A 21,035-nucleotide genomic window follows, 5' to 3' on the forward strand; every position below is an offset into this window, starting at 1 on the left:
TATTCAATTGACCAAATTGAGAAGAAAGCCAAGGAAACTGCTATACTCACCCAGGGTACTAGGTGGCACCATGTGCTGCACACAGGAGAAACTTTCTAGCCTGAAGAGGGGATGTGAGTGAGAGATGGAATTTTATCAGATTCTAGGAGACCCATGGTGAATGTAGGAGGATTGAATTGTCAAGCCAAATAGCTGTTACTTTCAGTTAGTCCTTTTCAAATGTATCCTAAGATAGCTTATTTCTGTTGCTTACACAACGTTCTGGTTAGTCACCTACACAGGGTTGAATACATACCTTTTTTAATTTGGGTAATAACAAACGAAGGACTTATCAATGTGAATTCCAAGTTACTTCACTGGCCTGAAAGTAAAACCTTTGTAGTTCAACATTTACGAACAGCAGGTAAGCCTCAGTCTTAGAATGCTAGGACTTTGTTCCATTTTTCTCTTTGAAACAATCTTTTTTTCCTTTTTATCTCAGAAAGAATTTCACAACACATTTGCATAGTTATGGACACAAAAGATGAGAATCATGTGGGACATCATCTTGAAGAAATACTAAAAAATGAACTAAACGTAAGTATTCAAAGATTGAGTTTTATGACATATAAGAGTTGAGTTCCCTTTGTTCTCTGTTTTTGAGCTGATGAACTTCTTAAATTTGTACCTAATCGGGATAAGGAAATGAAAGAAGTAATATTAAGTGTGAGGAGGTCCATAGGAACTATTTGTAACTTTTACCACTAATGACTTCCATTATTTACTTCTATGACAACTTTTTGTTTTGAAATGTTTTGTTTGACAAAATGATTTAACCCTAAGTAATTTCCCTGTTTCAATTAAAATGTATAACCATCTATCTGGGCTTATGATAAACATGTGATGATCTTTTAACAATATACATGATCAAATTATAATTAAAAGCCAAAGTAAAAAGTTCATTTTAGTTAATTTTAACATGATGGCACACTTAGAAGGGAAATGGGCCCTGTTAGGACTGTCTGTACTCAGATGTCAGCTTTATTGCCTAACTTCCTTATCTTAAATTGAAAATGCCAATAACATCTGCTTTGTAAAGTCATTAAGAGAGTTGAATAAAATAACTTTAAAGATTGAATTTAAAGTTTAAATTTGACTAAAAAATTTTTTTAAAGATTTTATTTATTTATTCATGAGAGACACACACACACAGAGAGGCAGAGACACAGGCAGAGGGAGAAGCAGGCTCCATGCAGGGAGCCCGACGTGGGACTCAATCCTGGGACTCCAGGATCATGTCCTGGGCTGAAGGTGGCGCCAAACCGCTGAGCCACCCGGGCTGCCCTAAATTTGACTAAAATTTAAAGTACTTAGGAAAGCATCTGGCCTGTAAATTTTTGGTGAAAATGAACTATAATAATTAAATTTGATGATGAGGAAAAGTGTATTAAGTAATGAATACTACTAGTTCCCAAACTTTAGTCCTGAATAGATACACCAAATGTTAAGAGCATAGAGCCCTGGAATATGTAAAAACCTTGATAATAGTAGTCTGATATTAGTTCTAGAATCCAGATTTTTAACAAGCTCCCCCAGGTGTTATTAATGTCACTCAGTGCCAAATTCTACCAGTAGCACTTGGAGCACTAACTCAAAGCTGAAAGAAAATGAGCACTGTATCTGCTATCTCTTAGATAGAAAGGTTGTACTGCAGTCTACTTTCCTGTGTTGCTTCTCTTCATTGACTTTCTGAACATTCTCCCTTCATCCTTGGAAATTTTATCACCTTGCTCTGCTTTTTACCTCATGTTAACCTGTGAAGAATCTGTTCCTAAATTCCTTTCCCCAATTTCACTGCTGCATCTTGCAGAATATTTAATTATTGATAACTTTCCATTGTCTGACACATTGAAGCACCCTTTTACCTCAGAAATAGTCTTTTGCTGTTGAGTAATCTCTTTTTTAAAAAAATTATTTATTAGAGATAATAAAGATAGAACATGAGCAGGGAGGAGAGGGAGAAGCAGTGTCCTCACTGAGCAGACAGCCCTGTACGGGGTTCTCATTTACTCTTTATCTAGTCAGTGCAGAAGTCACTGAAATGAGACACTGAAAGAATATTAGTGGAACTCTGGCCATCGATCAACCTTAAGTTTAGAGAGCTGGGATTTTATGCTTTTGTTGAGTATCCAGCTGTTGTATTCAGTGTGACTAATTCCTTTATTGGTTTTTCTAGTATTAGACCCTGTGTAAGTTCTTTTGGTTACAATTATTACAATACTTATTCTTTTTTTTTCCTGTATCTGTTTAGCGATGAAGTGACATGAAATGGGGTTACACACAATGGTACATTGCTGGCCTTGTGTGATTTATTCATCAGTTTGGCCTCTCAGATCCTTATCCTTTTCATTTCCAATCCAATGACCTTCATCTACCTCCCCATCAGATCCAGTCTTCATATATTGCTATCATCTTAACTGTGCTGAAAAAATAAGTACTAAGGCTATTCCTTAAGTTCTGACCATAGTGTTTTGTCAATCTATATCTTTTTTTTTTAATTTTTATTTATTTATTTATTTATTTATTTATTTATTTACGTTTTTTTTTTTTTTTTTTTTTTTTTATTCATGATAGTCACACATAGAGATCGAGAGAGAGAGAGGCAGAGACACAGGCAGAGGAAGAAGCAGGCTCCATGCACTGGGAGCCCGACATGGGATTCGATCCCGGGTCTCCAGGATAGCGCCCTGGGCCAAAGACAGGCGCCAAACCGCTGCGCCACCCAGGGATCCCTATCAATCCTTATCTTTTGCTAAGTTACTCTTGTGCATATTTGAATTTTATAGGAAACTCCAGGGCCCCCATATTCTTCCTTTCTTTCAGCTACATTTTGTTTCATACCCTTCCTTGCCTAGTTTCAATACCATGTTCTAGCCCTTCTTTGGATCATAGATCTACCAATATCCTCAATTCCCTTGTCCTTCAAATGCACACCTTTGGTTAAAATTCCATCCATGTATTAGTCTAAGTTTTCACTTCTCTAAGCCTTGACTCAATACCACTGGAGAAAATTATACAGCAGTGCAGATTGTTGCCATTAAAAAATACTGGTCTCCACTTGTGTCTTATTCTCTTGTATAGTCAAGTCTCCAGTCCTCCTCTATGACTATTCTAAACCTTCTGCACTTTCCTCAAATATTGAACCCCAGTTTTCTAACCTCACTGTTGGCATTTTGAGCTAGATAATTCTTTGTTGTGAGAGTCTATCTTGTGCATTGTACACTGTTTAGCAGTATCTTTGGCCAAAACTCATCAGATGCCTCTCGTTGTAGCAACCAAAACATCTCCAGTTATTAGTAAATGTTGCCTAGATGTTGTTTGCCTAGATGGGGCAAAATTCCCCTTCATTTGAGAAATGCTGGTCCAATCCCACTATCTTTACCCCTGTTATTAGACACCATCTTGTCTCCGGAGCATAATTACACACTCCCACATGGCTACATCCTTGTCTTCTTGACACCAGGCCTCTGAAGAGTCCTGCATCTGTGGCCATGCTCTTATTAAGATTGTTTGCTCTTCTGAGTTCTGATTCCCCTCCCTCCACTTCCCCACGAACATCCTAGTATCTTCACGTTCCTTCCATTAATTGAAACAAAACAAAGCTCCTCTTAAGTTACCCAGAAGCCAGCCTCGATTAGAATAGTTTAACTGCTCATTCCTCATTTCATTGCAGCCTGATTTCCAGCCCCACCTTCTGCAGGAACTGCTCTCAGCAAGGTCCTCAGTGACCCTTTGAGCAATCCACAAGACATTTACCAGTCCTTACATTGATGGAGGGCAGCACTTGACCCTTTTGTCTAATGCTTTCTTCCAGAAGGAATCTCATCCCATTTTGTAACATCTTGTTTTTCTTAAGCTCCTTTTTTGTTTGTGGCTTCCTCTTAGTTTTGTTTATGGGATACTGTTCATACTTTTTAGGATTCTCTACATAGGTGAATGGTTTTCTCTAGGAAGCTGTGCTGATTGCTTCACATATCGTCTACTCACTAGAGATAAAATTATTCTCTAGCCCTGTGTGTTTAATTTTTCACTAGCTTGTTTTTCAGAATTATAAATTCAATTAGAAGTTTCTCAGATCCTCAAACTTAAGTGTTGGTAATATTCCACATTTCACAAATTCTTGTTGGAAGCAGTTGTCCTCCATCTGCTAAGGTTTCAGCCTCTGACGAGTATATGGTTTGCCTAGTTCCCTAAACCTGGTGTAATCTTTCACCTATTTTCTATCACACCCCCGAAGCAAATAAAATTCCAAAACACTTGAGTTTTATCTTAATATCTCTCAACTGAGGGATCTGAAGTCTTCCCAGAGCTTACTGCAGTCTTGATATGTGAGGGAGATTTATTGAATGTTATATAAACTAATGGATAAATGACGATGACTTGTTATTACTAACTTGAGCATTGTATTTTGTATTGCTCTATGCTTTCTTCACAGCTAATTATCCCCAAGTTAGTGACCTTAAATAATAAAAATTCACCATGTCACAGTTTTGTGAGATGGAAGTCTAGGCACAGGACAGCCAGTTGGCTTTGATTCACGGTCTTTAATTTGATTATAGTCAAGCTGTTCTCTGTAGGCTGAGGCCACAGTCTCACCTGAATCATCCAAGTGCAAATGGATCTGCTCCCAAATTTATGCAAGTAGTTGTTGGCAAACCTTAATCCCTTTCTATGTGGATTTATTCACTGAGCTGCCTCACAGCATGGCATTCAGGACTGAAGGCACAGTTTTCTTTTTGTAATTGGATTTTACAAGTAACATCCCATTGCTTGTGTCTTACTCTCTTCATTCAAAGCAAGTCAATATATCCAAACCAGATGCAAGAGGAGGGGATTATGTGAGATTGTAAATACTAAGAGGTGGTAAAATTGTTAGTGGGTCTCTTTTAGAAGTTGTCTGCCAGAAACATATATTTGTTACTAAGTTAGAAAATACCCATCACGATGGCCCTCCTAGCTTCTTGTGATATGTGAAGTCTGAGTCTTCTCTATTAGCAGTCATTATCCAACCACACTATAATTTTTTAGTTAAATCAATGGAGGCACAACTTAATTTATATGAAAACTAGTCCTTAGTACTTGAGTTTATCAGGTAATCTATATGACAAATGACGGAGTTGATCAGAAACATTCGAATAGTTCTCAAATCAGTGATAAAGGAGCTAACTAGCCAAAACCAACAGCCTCTCAATTACCCCTCATCATTCTGAAGAAAATTTCAGATATCCTGTTACTTCATCTATAAATACCTCAATATGTAAATGCACAAAAAAGTTTGTCTTTTAAACTGTAATAATAATAACACTCCACAATATACTTAGTATCTTCAGATGTCCAGCAGTTCACTTTTCTCCAGTCCTGCTATATATTCTTTCTGTTTTCCGTTTGTTTGAAACATTGTATCTTTCTGTGTACTTTTCATTCTCTTTCAAAATTGTCCACAAATAATCATGAGTTTGTATGTCTGTTTTTTAATCTACATTTTTTCTCTCTCTTTTTTTTTTTTAAATTTTAAATGGAGTAAATTGTCCCTTTAGAAATGCCCAAAGTGTGGGTTTTACTCATTACAACCTTGTGGTTTCACTTAACAAGTCTGCTGGTCTCCTATATATCTTGAAAATTAATAGGAAATTAATAGTAAGATACAGAGGTTTGTTCAGATTTGGACTGAAAAAAAAATAGATGATTTTTTTCATAGCTGATATGTACTTCTCCCAGGAAGTATGTAAATCTGGTCTTTTGTATTTCAGTGGCTAGAGCCATTATTAAATAAAAGTTGCAAAATGATACAAAGTAAAATTCAAGAATGTGGAATTGTGTCTTCTGTTCTAGAGGGTATCAATGGGGTTTCTTAAAGGTTATAGATAGAGTCATGGTTTTAAAATATATTTGATATGATTCAATCCATAGCAGTCATAGTTTTACTAATACTCAAATGGTCCAGTTTTGACTGTTTGTAAGAAGCCTCTTCAAGTTAGCTTGAATCCTTTTCTCATTATGCTAATAGTCTGATAACTTTCCTGCTCTCTGGTGTGACATGATATTCTATATTCATCTTGACCTCTCGACTCATTTCCTGACCATACCTGGAACCAACCAGTTCTCTGGATGGCTGCTGCTAAACTAGTCATTATTTCCAGTTTTAGTTTGTTGAACAGAGGTTGGAAACACAGTTTCCTGCATTTGTTAAAAATAAAACACATCCTGAATTCTTACTGATGTTTCCAATTGATATTAGAATTGGGGTTGCAGGATTTTTTAAAAAATGTGTTTTATCTCTGTCACCTGTCTCTAGTGGTGAAACTTAGAATTTTTTTTACATAATTCCAACATAACACATTTGCTTTATTTCATTGTAATTGATTCCTGAAAATAATGTAAGGTATTCTTTCCTCTACTGTCTCTAGGGTATATCCTATTGATGATGTATAATCAAATGTATTTTCCAGTCATTTGGAATAGTACTTCTAACTGATAATGGCACTATCTAGATACACAAAATCATTTGACTTATTTTTAGATATTGCTTTTTTTAAAAGGAATTTGTTTTCTAATTTTATATGAACTTTTATCAAAATCAAATCTACAAAGCAAATTATACTAGAAAAAGTCTAAATTTTGTCTCTGTCTTCTGTACCCTGTTGCCTCCCTCTTCTCTGGGTAACTAGTTTTTAGAAGTTTATGGTTTATTCCTTACACTGTTTATCAGTGTCTGTATAATGGATATTGTTTTGCATTTATAAAGATTTTTCTCCTGTCCTCCCTTGATGACTATTTAAGTATTCTTGTGAATTACCTGTTTATTAATATTAATTTAAAGTCTTTTGGCTCTTGTCTACTGGGTTTGTCTTCTGGGCAGTATGGAAAATAACTAGTGTCATCTTCCTCCTACCTCTGCCTTCAGTGTCGTTTCATTAACTATCAGGTAACATCTATAAAATGGCAGCAAACCGTTTTATTATTCTCTCTCATTCATATGTGATTACATACTATATTGTTTCCCTCAAAACAATCATTTATTCTTAGGATCTGTAAGTAAATGTTTGTTTAATTTGAAGAAGACTTATGTTGATATTTTGCAGGTCATTTTGTTTCTCTGAAACTAATGTTCCAGGAGATTTCCCAGGTGGGAGGGTTCCTTGACACATTATTCCAAGTTCTTGCATGTGAATAAAATTATTCTGTGGCTAAAAATGTACAGGTTTGATTTTGACTCAGTGAAAACACTGGTTCAAACCTTTCTTCTTGAACATCTTAAATATGACTGGATTGTCTTAATTTCGTGAGGTGTGTGGATGAAGTGTGGTTAAAATCTGGTCTCTTGGGATCCTTGGGTGGCGCAGCGGTTTGGCGCCTGCCTTTGGCCCAGGGCGTGATCCTGGAGACCCGGGATCGAATCCCACGTCGGGCTCCCGGTGCATGGAGCCTGCTTCTCCCTCTGCTGGTGTCTCTGCCTCTCTCTCTCTCTCTCTCTCTCTGTGTGACTATCATAAATAAATAAAAATTAAAAAAAAAAAATCTGGTCTCTTTACCTGGGTACTGAGTGAAATTTTTTTCTTTAAAGTCCAGTTGTACTAGATTTTCTTAGTGTTGGCCCTTTTGGGTTAATATTCCTATGTACACAATGTGTTCCTTTATAGTATAATTTCACATCTTTTTATTTCATGAAATTGTCATGGCATTATTGTTTATTTTTCCATTCCATTGCTTTAGTTTTCTTTGAACAATATTCCTATTTGTTTGCCCATCCTTATAGGTATTACTTTCTCTTGGTTTAAAAAAAAATTATTTTTAATTTTTTTTAAATTTTTTTTAAATTTAAGCTTTTCATGTTTCAGATTTTATTCTTCTCTTCAGGTATTATCTGTGATACTTTCTTTGCTATTCTTCCTAATTTACCCTTCATTTCTGAAACATTTTCTCATTTTCCTAATTTCTTGTTCTAATCACCTTGTTTCTGATTTATTCAGAGTCTGACTTGTATAGTTCTTTAATTTTGTTTTAGCTTATTATTAAATGTTGGGTTAGTGGGGCACCTGGGTGGCTCAGTGGTTGAGTGTTTGCCTTTGGCTCAGGTCATGATCCCAGGGTCCTGGGATTGAGTTCCACATCAGGCTCCCCACAGGGGATCTGCTTCTCCCTCTACCTATGTCTTGCCTCTCTCTGTATGCCTCTCATGAATAAACTATTGTTTTTTTTTTTTTTTTTTTAATAAATGTTGGATTGCATCTTTCTCTTGTTTTGTAAGTGTCTTTCATATGTGTGCGTGTGTATTGCTTGTAGGGGCATTATTTGGCTATTTGTTTGAGTGTGCATGCCCACAAGAACTAGGGGATGGGGTTGGAGGGGCAGAGGTAGAGAGAGAGAATCTTAAGCAGGCCCTATGGCCAGTGCAGGGCCTGATGTGGGGCTACGTCTACAATCTCTGAGATCATGACTTGAGCTGAAATCAAGAGTTGGGTACTTAACTGACTAAGCCACCTGGACATCCTATTCTTTTATTTCTTACAAGATTTGAGGTCTTCCCTTGTTGCTACTTTTTAAGTAAGAGTGGTTTTTTTTTTTTTTTTTTTTTAAATCTGATTTTTAGGAGAAAAGGGTGAGTCAATAATTTTTAAAGCTTAATGTCATGTGCTTCTTATTCACTTATTTAGGAGAAGATGGAAGATATGGCCATGCTCTTTCTAAGCTTCCATCTCTGCTACCTTTCTCCTTTACCTGGATCTTCTCTAAAACTCCTAATGCATCTCTATCATTCTCTGGTGGATGCTTTGACTTAGAAGATGCTTTCTTAGTTTGGGCCCAGACTCCTACTAATCCCCAGCAGAGTTAAAACCTTCATGCGCCTCATTTGTTTTCAATTTTGAGTTGGAAGGCCTCTTTCAGTTTTTGCTGTTCTTTCCAGAATGGCCTGCTGACCTATCCAGAGAGTACCTGATGATAATTTTGTACTACTTTCTTTGGACTCCTTTTTTTCCCTCCAGTTTGGACTGTACAGTATCTTAAATGATGGAGGTCTTTATAGTTGCTGGCAGTTTATCCCTACCCACTAATAATGGCATTCTGATGATAATATCTACAGATTTTGGTTTTGAAATTTTTTCTTTTACTATTTTTATGGAGAGACCTACAGTGACTTCAAGATTAAAACAATATCTTCCGAGAATCTTTTTCCTTTTATTCTTTATATGTGCTCTGCTTGATATTTCTAATTTTTAAGCACTTAAATTTCTCTCTGAATTTTAAGTATCTAATTGATCTATAAACATACATGATAACTTTGGAACTTTAAAGAATTAGGCTTGATTTGAAGTTATGGATTTAATTTATATAATAAATGCTAATGTTCAAAAAAGAGAAGTCCACTGATGGGGTGCCTGGGTGGCAGTCTTTTAAGTGTGAGGTCATGAGCTCACAGGTAGTGAGATCACAACCTAGGTCAGGCTCCATGCTCAGGATGCAGTTTGCTTGAGATTCTTTCTCCCTCTGCCCTTCCTGCTAGTGCACGCTCTCTATCTCAAATAAATAAATAAATCTTTAAAAAAAAGTACCACTTTTTCTTAAGAACCTCTTAATTTAAATCTAAGAATTAATGTAGAATTAAAAAATTAACTTTGTAATTTTATAGAATCTTGGTTGACTTGGAAGATGTGATTCATACATGCAAAATCAATCCTGGCTTCTAAATTTGCCTAAAAACTGTTAATCCACAGAAAGACTTAGCAAAATGTTTTCTCTCAAACAGCGACAACACTAACAATTAGAGTGCCTTTTATGTGCCAGAGACTGTGCTATGTACCTTAATTCTTTTTTTTTTTTAAGATTTTATTATATTTTTTATTAATTAGAGACACAGAGAGAGAGAGGCATAGAGACACAGGCAGAGGGAGAAGCAGACTCTATGCAGGGAGCCTGACGTGGGACTCGATCCCAGGCCTCCGGGATCACGCCCTGGGCTGAAGGCGGTGCTAAACCGCTGAGCCACCCGGGCTGCCCTGTACCTTAATTCTTTAAAATAATCTACCCCTCCAAGATCTATAAAGAACTTATTAAACCTAACACCAAAGAAACAAACAATCCAATCATGAAATGGGCAAAATACATGAAGAGAAATCTCACAGAGGAAGACACAGACATGGCCAACATGCATATGAGAAAATGCTCTGCATCACTTGCCATCAGGGAAATACAAATCAAAACCACAATGAGATACCACCTCACACCAGTGAGAATGGGGAAAATTAACAAGGCAGGAAACAACCAATGTTGGAGAGGATGCGGTGAAAAGGGAACCCTCTTACACTGTTGGTGGGAATGTGAACTGGTGCAGCCACTCTGGAAAACTGTGTGGAGGTTCCTCAAAGAGTTAAAAATATACCTGCCCTACGACCCAGCAATTGCACTGTTGGGGATTTACCCCAAAGATACAAATGCAATGAAACGCCAGGACACCTGCACCCCGATGTTTATAGCAGCAATGGCCACAATAGCCAAACTGTGGAAGGAGCCTCGGTGTCCAACGAAAGATGAGTGGATAAAGAAGATGTGGTTTATGTATACAATGGAATATTACTCAGCTATTAGAAATGACAAATACCCACCATTTGCTTCAACGTGGATGGAACTGGAGGGTATTATGCTGAGTGAAGTAAGTCAGTCGGAGAAGGACAAACATTATATGTTCTCATTCATTTGGGGAATATAAATAATAGTGAAAGGGAATATAAGGGAAGGGAGAAGAAATGGGTGGGAAATATCAGAAAGGGAGACAGAACGTAAAGACTGCTAACTCTGGGAAACGAACTAGGGGTGGTAGAAGGGGAGGAGGGCGGGGGGTGGGAGTGAATGGGTGACGGGCACTGGGGGTTATTCTGTATGTTAGTAAATTGAACACCAATAAAAAATAAATAAAAAAATAATCTACCCCCTTTATTTTATAAATAGAAATAGAAAAACTCTGTGGTTTAATGGTTGGCCTGAGATCATACAACTAATGAGTGCAGGTGCTAATTGATTCATTATGGTTTGTACTTAATATTCTTCTAAGAAAAAGTAAAAGAACCAAACAGCAGATGTTTAAGAGTTTATACTTAAAGTCAGGAAGAAGTCCCCTTGGGTAAGAAATTACTTAGTTTTATATATTTTTCTGCCCCAAAAGGGCAAATCTATCTTGTCATTGTTCAGTCCATAACTTAGAAACACAAAACACCACATTTTCTAATTTAATTAATTAATTAATTTATTAATTACCTCTCAGAGCTTTTGTCTCACTTTGAAAATAACACACAAAATGGCTGAAGTCACCAGTATTGAAATCCAGACACCTATTGGGCAGAGCAATGCAGGTGTAGAGCTGCTCAGTACACGATGGGAAGATTGTTTTATTGGAATGAAAAGAAAAAATGATTCTCATTGAGACTATGGGAAGATATTGAACATGCTTCGTGTAGTTATCAGTATTTTGAAACACACTTGAGGGGGTGAACTGAATATCTAAACTCTAATGATGCACACCAAATACATGAAAGAGGTTGATTACAAAGTAAAAATAAAGAACTAAGTAAGGGACACCCTTCCCACCCTCCATACACATGAACATTTCACTCATACTTGAATTTGAAAGCTTTATTATCAGGCGTATTACATTCCTTCTTTGATCTCTTAAGGAGTCTGAAGTATTTCATAGACCATACCTACTTTAAAGATAGAACTCTCCAGATATACATGAGACAGTAATGGAAGAGTCTCTTCTTGTTTTCCAGCTCAACAAATGATAATAATAGTTAATGATGTATATACTGTGCTGAGTAGTAAGGGATGTATAAGTAGAAGATATGGATTCTTCATTAGTCTTTAATCACCTAATTTACTTACTAAATAATACATAAGTGTCAAGGTTGAGCCACTGGATATAGAGAGTTGAACTAAACAAATATGGTTTCTTCAAGGGTTATCTGGAATATACTGTCCAGTGGGGGATAACACAGTAAGTGAATACAAAAAGATGTTTAGTTACAAATGGTGATAACTATTCTAAGCAAAAAGTAAAGTATGCTAATGTGTGAGAAAGTCCCAGAAAATCATTTAGGTTGCAGAAGGAGGTTAGTGAGCTAGAATCTCTTAGAAGATAGGACATTGAGGAGGCGGGGCAAGATGGCGGAAGAGTAGGGTCCCCAAGTCACCTGTACCCATCAAATTACCTAAATAACCTTCAAATCATCCTGAAAATCTACGAATTCGGCTTGAGATTTAAGAGGGAACAGCTGGAATGCTGCAGTGAGAAGAGTTCATGCTTCTATCAAGCCTGTAGATGTCTTGTCATGTAACTTTTAAAGTTGAATATAGTAATTTGTGGATAAAAAAAAAAGATAGGACATTTAGTTAAACCTTAGAAGTGTAATCAGGAGTTAGCAGAAAGGAAACTGGGAGGAATAGTGTGTAAAAGGCATTCAAAGAGCTTTGTTGAGTGGGCTCAAATAAGACTCCTGTGATTGAAGTGGAGGTGAAGTGTTGGGACATGGGGACAGGCTCTATGAAGGTTACTACTACTACTACTACTACTACTACTACTACTACTACTACTAGTGCTGCTTTTATTATTACTTATATTTTGTCCTAAGTACAAAATGAACTGATAGAAAACTTGAGCCAGAAATGACAAAAATCAGTTATATCTATAAAAAGATTATGTTAGCTTTTTCTTCTTAAAGTAAAATTCAGTAGAAGATGATATGTAGTATTTAATGTTTCCTTACATCACATTTACTCCTACAAGCATGGGTCTTTTTAACCCATTTTTCATTCATATAATAAAAGAAATGAAGTTCTTAAAGAACACTTATCTTATATTTGCAACAAACAGGGGCTATAGAGGATTTTCGTGTATTTGCTTATCTATTCCTTCCTGTTTCCTGGAGCACATAATTTAATTATTGTTCTGTGTAACCACCAATGACCAGCAGGATATAACTGAGCCACATTTGTTTTCCTGAGTGTAGGGCATACTTTGGCTTTGTTGAGGCTATCTGTGATACCTAGTTTATTTTGACTGATGCCCTCAAGGTTGTGTCCAGTGAGTATATGGATCTGTGCTTTTTCTTAAAGACCTAACTAGATCCAGTGTATGACATACTAGTTAAACAAAACATCAAAAATAGCAAATGAAATAAGGAGAGCAGAAATGAAAGAAACAGAACAAATTAAGTCATTGGAACATGGTAAGACTCATTCAAAATGGGGTTATTTTATGCTGATTTTGACACATATTTTGCTTTAAAGATAAAGGATTTTTTCATTTTTTGAAGTTGAACACAGTGAAGTACAGTGAAATAACATTGTAAACACTGCTATGGGGCCTCTGAACAATACCAACACAATTAATTCATTTAGAGTATGTGGTTTTGGTGTATATACAAGACTACAGAAACTCGTTGAAGACCATCCAGTTAATTTCTTTGAGTTTATTTGGGATGTTAGCCAGATTTCCTGATCAGTTTTCCAGAGGTAAAAAAAAAAAAAAAAAAGTTCAAAATTATTGGACCACCTAGTTTCTTGGGATGGTATTAATTATATTCATGCTGTATTTAATAAAATTAACAGTGTATAATTACAACTGCTTGTCATAGTTTCAGAGTGATTATTAATGAGGGACTAAGTATGATCCTCCTTAAATACCACTTTGTGTACTTTATATACATATCTATGTCTTTTCTATCTGTGTGTTTTTGAGTCACAGGCACATAATGAAATATTACCCTTTCCCGAGGAACCAGATGGTTAATTTGGAAAAATGCTTTTCTGCATTCTTGTCCACTTAAGAATGAGGTCATTGTTCACAAGTTCTAGACAACTGTTATCCTGAGTTAAAAACAAACCTAAAGAATACACTCAACATTTACTTTGGGACGTATATTTGTAAAAGTCAGCTCTTATTCAGGAAATTAATTGATTTTACATACATACATGGTAAACATGTTTGGGAGGAAAGTCTTTATAAAAGCTGAAAAGAGGTTCTGTTTGGAGGGTAGGTTATAATTTCTATCCTTCATCAGTAGATTTTGATGAATATATATTGACTAGTTGTCTTATGTTAATTAAAGTGAGATCTAGTTTTTGGGCTTATTTACTGTGATTTCACTTCACTTTATTGATTTTTTTGGTTCCAAATATAGGGTACATGTTTTTAAAATATTTTATACTTTAAATTATTGTGTCTCCAAAAATGAGTTTGGAGATGTATTTTCTTTCAACTACTTGCATACAGTATAACTCTATTTTTTAACACTATAAAGTAGTTTATTCTATTGTTCTGGTGGCTTTAGCTAAATAATAACTCCAGGTTTTTTGTTGTTCCAGGGAAACTGAACCGAATATATCCATTTGAGCTTGTGGTCCCAATAAACTATCCATGGCATTTTGTTGCCAAAGCCTGGAAGTACTTGCCTGCTTAAGTTCAAATCTCTTTCTCTTAGATTGATATTCTATCGTTTCAGTGACTGTTTGCTGCTTGTGAGTCAAAGTCGTCACAGCTTGACCAGTTATTTGATCTCTTTCACAGTCTATACTGAACCTTTGACTTGCTATGTTTTCTCTCATAGTCAAATATATCTTGCTCATTTCTTAAAATTCTGTAGTTTTCCCTTTTTCATTCATCATTCTGTTTAATTATATTTCCACCTCTACTAGGCAGCTTTAGATTTCGTTTGACGCTCGGTTTAATATTACTCTTTTCATGAAGTTGTCCCCATTTTTCTGGTTCTTGGACTACCTAAACTACTCATCAGCAGTGGTGTCATTGTGCATGTTCTGTCTTTTATTGTTATGATCTTATACCCATCTCTTTCACCATTTCTTTTATCACTGATCCTTGCACCAGACTGTATATATGGTGAGAGTCCGTGTACATCAATGCAGTTAATGGTGATAGGATGATGAACAAGCAAGCTTCTGGAAAACCTCTCCACCTGGATGTCAGCCAAATATATTTCTGGAGATAAAGAGGTAGCTGCTGAGAATCCATCAATCATGTGAACTGTTGAGAGGAGCTTAAAACACAAAGTAAACCCAAGAAGTTGTAATTGATTTCCCAGCCAGAAGACAACTATTTTCACAAAAGAAGGGAAGGGAAGGGCAAAGAGCAGATGTTGGAGAGATGAAATGAAATGGAGTCAGCAAGAGTGATGAAGTTGAAGTTGGTGTCCAGTGGCCTTCCGTCAGGAAAGGAGAGAGAGTGGGTGTGTGATAAAGAAATGAACTATGCAGAGGGGACTCTGAAATGGGGTGAAGAAATAGGTCCATAAGCAACACTTGAAGGTTTGTTTTTTAGAATCTAAAATAGGATTCTATATCAAGTTACAAATCTACCTTTATTTTCTGGACAACAGCTTAAAAAATACCCTGAAGTGTTCACACCCTTCTGAAATAAGCTACATGATAGTATTTTAGTTACTTTTGCCTAAAATTTAATTTGTCTTTAATATTACAAAAGCATTTTGAACTTATACACTAAATAATGTATAATCAGTAGCTTACTAATATACGATTTGTAATGAAAAATTGTATGAGATGGAAATTATATTTTTTGCATAAATATGGAATTATATTTCTTGCTAGGGAGGAAAATACTTTTTTTTTTTTTTTGCTTACTATGTAGGATTTGAACAATTACAGTGGTAGCATTTGGATTGTACAAGTGTTGGTATAGTATTAAATATACCCTGAAAATTAATCTAGTGGGTAGTCCTCTGTGATAGAACAACATGTGAAATCACTAAGCTGCTCATACATGATTGTAGCTGATAATGGTTTCTTATGGTGTATTTCCTATCTAATTTAAAATTAAAGACAGTATAAAAGCAAGATATAGAGTTTATTGAGCTGAAAATCTGAGTTTTAATATATACTTCCTCTTATCTACTCATTTTGGTTATAGACTTGTCACATTTTTGTTATGATAAAAATATTAAAATGCTTGATATAAAGCAATTTTAGTATTTCCCTTGTAGAAAGAATGACCATAGTAAAGCTTTAAAGTTGCTAGAATATTACTGCTTTTGGTATCAGTTATTGATTCACAAATAAATGCTGAATACCCAAAACTAAAACTCTCCATCTAATGCAGGCTTTTGCAATAGCTATGCTTTTGACTTACTGTATAGATAATTTTTTATCTTAGGGGTTGGCTGGTAGTGTGCATCGTAGAATATTTGTTGGCATCCCTGTCCTCTATCCACTAGGTGCCAGTAGTAGTTTCCTATCCCAAATGTGACAATTGAAAATGTGTCCTGACATTGCTGACTTTCCTCTGGGAACAAAGTTGCCCAGAGTTACAAACTGCTAATACAACGTGCTACGTTTCATAAATGCTCAAATTTTGCAGTGGTTTGAGAGTAAAGCCATATATATTGTATTTATAATTTCTAATGAATGTATAGCTAAATGTAATGAACTATAGTCTTTAGTAGACTATTTTAATTATCTATAAAACTGATTTAAAACTTCTTGTTGGTGTTGGTTCTATTTAAATCTATGGTATTTTGACTAGAATATAACTTGTACATACTTCATTGGTGCATAATTATATAGAAAATGGGCTCTAATTATACTTCTGTATGTGTCTGTATTACTTAGAAAAAGTTAAATTTTGTAAAAGTAAATTAGATACTATAAATTTGGTTAAGAATTTTGAAAAATACCAGTTGAAGTAATTCTTTAATTTTACTCATGTATATTTGCCATAGTGATAGATTTAATCAATATATGCGTAATTTATTGTAGATGATACGGAAAGGCATGGCTTCAGTAAAATAAAAATTAAATTTTTATTTAAGTTAAAATTTAACTTTAAGTTAAATTTTATTCAGTAGAATAAAGTTAAAATTGTCTTCTGATCGCTAGCTAGATGGAAGCAGATTCTTGAGTAAATATATCTACTGAGGGATCCCTGGGTGGCGCAGCGGTTTGGCGCCTGCCTTTGGCCCGGGGCGCGATCCTGGAGACCCGGGATCGAATCCCACATCGGGCTCCCGGTGCATGGAGCCTGCTTCTCCCTCTGCCTGTGTCTCTGCCTCTCTCTCTCTCTCTCTCTGTGACTATCATAAATAAATAAATAAAAATTAAAAAAAAAAATATATCTACTGAAAATGACAGTGGGCTTTTATTTTTTTTATTTATTTATTTATTTTTTTTTAATTTTTATTTATTTATGATAGTCACAGAGAGAGAGAGAGAGAGAAAGAGAGAGAGAGGCAGAGGGAGAAGCAGGCAGAGGGAGAAGCAGGCTCCATGCACCGGGAGCCTGACGTGGGATTCGATCCCGGGTCTCCAGGATCGCGCCCTGGGCCAAAGGCAGGCGCCAAACCGCTGCGCCACCCGGGGATCCCGACAGTGGGCTTTTAAAGTGGGTTTAAATCCTCCAGCTTCTTGCCACTTCCAAGTGGGTTCCCTGAACCAGTTTTAGCAAACTCAGCAGGAATCTTGTTGGAAATGCAGATTCTCTATCTCCAACGTACATCTAATGGAATAAAAGTCTATTTTTAACAAGATTCCTGGGGATTCTTAAGCATATTGAAATAGGAGAAACATAAGTCTAAATTTGGTTTCATCTTCCCTGTATGATGTAAGCTCCTCAAGGACAGAAACTTTGTGTAGTTCATTGCTGATCTCTGTGTACAATCTAGAGTCCAGCTCAGAACCCTCAATGAATACTTACTGGTTGAATGAATAAAATGCTAATCCATCAATGGATAGGATACTCTCTTCTTGCTTTTTATATTTTTAATTAAGACAGAAGATTTCTTTATGTCATCTTGCTAGTTCTCTACTTCCAAATGTTTTATGCATTACCAGGAAAAAAATAAAGAGGTCATATTGGTCATATTACTCCATATACCCTTTGAAGATTTTTTTTTGTCATTTACAGAATGACAAAATGGGTAATATAGGATATGCCTGCCAGAAAATATTTGAGAGCTAAAGCCAGTAATTTATTACAAAATTGTCCATTACTTCTATAAAGTATAGCATTCTGTAGTGAAACTCTATGGGAAGATAAGCCTGAGCAGATATGCATTTGGTAGCTTCACCTTTTTTATAGACACAATATCCAACTTTGAATGTATAATTTATATGATAAAATGGGAGCCTTGAATTTGTTGTGGTAGTGCTCAGGTTTGTAAGGATTGAGGTCTGTATATTCTGTTCCTTAGAGTTTTGCATCTGAACCATAATGGCCTTCAAAGGGAATTTTAATAGAGAGAGGGGAATGTATAAAGATGGATTTTTATTAAGGGGATATTACCACAGTAATCACTTATACTACCATTACCAAATCCTCAGCATGTATTGAATGCAATGTCTCAAAACTCTTGACTGTTTTCCAGGATAAGAATCTAAGAATCTGCATTAAAGAACTTCTCTTAGATACTTGGTTCCCTGTCCAGGCCCCTGGAAAATGATCTAAGTTAGGAGATTTTGTATGGCAGCAGTTAAACTTCTTGGTACTCAAATGACTTCATCCAGATGAGGTGTTTCTCTTGAGCTGACTTTGGAATCTGTAGTACCATTCTCTCTGAGTAAAGGTCTTGTGATTTTCATGATGAGGTAATAGTCACCTGGAGTAAACTGACACCCATTATATTGTGGAGGTTAAGAATATGGACCTGAGGATCCAGTAGACCTTAATCTGAATCTCAGGCAGGTTATTTAATTCTGTGCCTCAGTTTTCTTAACACAACATGAGGATAATGATTTTATATATATATATACACACACACACATATATATATATGTATGTATATATATATGTAGTGATCACTATATATATGTAGTGATTTCAAAAAGTTAATTGAAGTATTTAGCATCGATTCTTAAAAATGGTAAAACCTCAAATGTAAGGTATAAAATGTGAAGCAGTAATAGAGGTGTGGAGATGTGTTAAAGTGCCATTTAAAAGTGGAAGTTAAATGAGGAGTGGAACAGGCGTAGCAAACATTAAATATAGCACTATGTGCAGGGATGGTTATTAGTACTTTAAATGTATTCAAGCAAACAGATGAATGACATGACTGCACGCATACTAGACTTTAGACTTCCAGAACAGTAATTATTGGGGAAAGTCCTGGGACTCAGGAATAGAGGCAATGCCCATTGCATTATGTAGCATTGCAAATGGATCCTAAGGGCTAATATTAGAATCTAATCTTTGTGCAGTGTGGCTTTTAAGTTGCATAAGCAAGGGAGTACCAGCTCTTCCCCTGGTATGATACGGTTTTGGGCTCAAACGTCATTGTGACATGGCTGAACCATGGTTCTAGTACTGTACTGCCTGTCCAGCATTTAGGACCAAGAGAAAGTCAAGACTTTGGTATATCCAACGGGCTAGGGTCTGAGTCTTTGGTGATAGCTTGTGAGGTAGAGGGCTTGTTGGTTTGATGTACCAGCTCACTGTTTATGTTTGGAAGTCCATAGCTTACCTAACAGGGCAGAATGGTAATCAGGTTCATTTAGCACCTCAAAAGTACACTAAGATTTATTGCCTTAAAGCTATGGCCTATAGCTTTTTCCCTCTGAAGCTTCTCCGGAAGCTCACCTATAGGGAAGAAGTTCTGGAAAAGTTAATCCTTAACTCTCATATATTAATTTAATTAACCTATCAATTCTGAAGTATTTATTTTACTGATAAGTAAACTGAGCCACACTGGACTTAAGTAATTTCACAAAGTCACTCAGAAAGCTGGTTGCAGAGCTAGATTCAGAGCCAGGGAGCTTGGCTCCAGAGGCCGTGCTCTTAACTACAAAAAGAGCTTTAAAGCTGAATGTTAAAAAATGGTAAATGCTCAGTGCTAGGAGGGGAAAACCTTCACAAAAGCCTAAAAATAACCATGAAGTAAAGATTTGTTGGCATTTCAAAAGTAGAAAAGAATGAATACTTGTTAAAGGAGCTTCTCAGGTGAAGATACTAAAAATGGAGGAGAGGGTCTGGGCTGTTAACCTCTGAGGGTCCAGGCACAACTCTCATAGACCAGAGACGACTCCACTGATAAATCCACAGAGTGATGAATCGATGGGCCAGTCTCAGCCTTCACTTGGCACCAGTCATAGTTGGCCGAAGATACTTTCAAAGTGTGGATTTACAGTATAGAAAGATACTTGTTCCTCAGCTTCATTGAGATGTAATTGACAAATAAAAATTACATATAAAACTATATATGTTAGGATATACATGTACACTTTGAAATGACCACCATGGTCAAAGTAATTAACATATCCATCACTTCACATAATTATTGTTTTTTGAGTTGGTTTTTATATTTTTTTGGCTGTTGGCAGAACTTTCCATCTATCCTCTTAGTAAATTTCAGGTATATGATGCAATATTGTTAATTATGGTCACCATGCTGTGCATTAGATCTCCAGAACTTACTCATCTTGCATGACTGAAACTTTGTATTCTTAGACCAACATGTCCCATATTTCCTACCTCACAGCCCCTGGGAACCACGAGATTTAGAATTGTAACTATTGTCTGCAGAGTGCAAAGTGCATCTTGCTCTGATTTGCTTGTTTATGCCCACATTATTGCCATTGTTTGGATGGGAGGGAGGTGAGAAGTTAATGGAATCAGATTCAGAGATGATCCAGCCAACATGTTCTGTAAAAAGAAGATTGACTTTTCAGAAACACATTTTTGAACCTCTGACTCATTGGACTTGAACCAAAGTCTTTCAGCTTAGTTAAGCCTTAACTCTTCTTGTAATGGAAAACATGTTTTGACAACCCATAGCCCTTTCTAATAGCCATGCTTTACATAGTACTTTTAGTATGCAGATGGTTGCACATTTAGTTAATAGTAAATCTTTTCTAAATTCTTAATTGTCATGAGGTAAGGGAAGTACCAAATTTTTTTTTTAATTTTTATTTTTGGTATACTTCTTTAATTTTACTGAACACACTGGAAGGTTGTTTTAAATTTTAAATGTTCTTTGAACCAAAATATT

At 35.9% G+C, this 21,035-nt stretch overlaps 1 protein-coding gene across 19 annotated transcripts in view; it reads left to right on the top strand.

Annotated features, from left to right (window-relative positions):
- CRPPA (CDP-L-ribitol pyrophosphorylase A) overlaps positions 1-21,035 on the top strand; it is a 340,908-nt gene that overhangs the window by 129,972 nt on the left and 189,901 nt on the right. For all 19 annotated transcript variants that reach the window (XR_013356810.1, XM_077856701.1, XM_077856693.1 and 16 more), the window contains one exon: positions 482-576. Coding sequence is in view for 18 of the 19 variants with exons in the window: in XM_077856701.1 (XP_077712827.1) it covers positions 482-576 (95 nt within the window). In the remaining variant the exon portion in view is untranslated. The remainder of the gene's footprint in view (positions 1-481; positions 577-21,035) is intronic.

This window comes from Canis aureus, chromosome 18 (genome assembly GCF_053574225.1).
Source record: "Canis aureus isolate CA01 chromosome 18, VMU_Caureus_v.1.0, whole genome shotgun sequence".
NCBI lineage: Eukaryota > Metazoa > Chordata > Mammalia > Carnivora > Canidae > Canis > Canis aureus.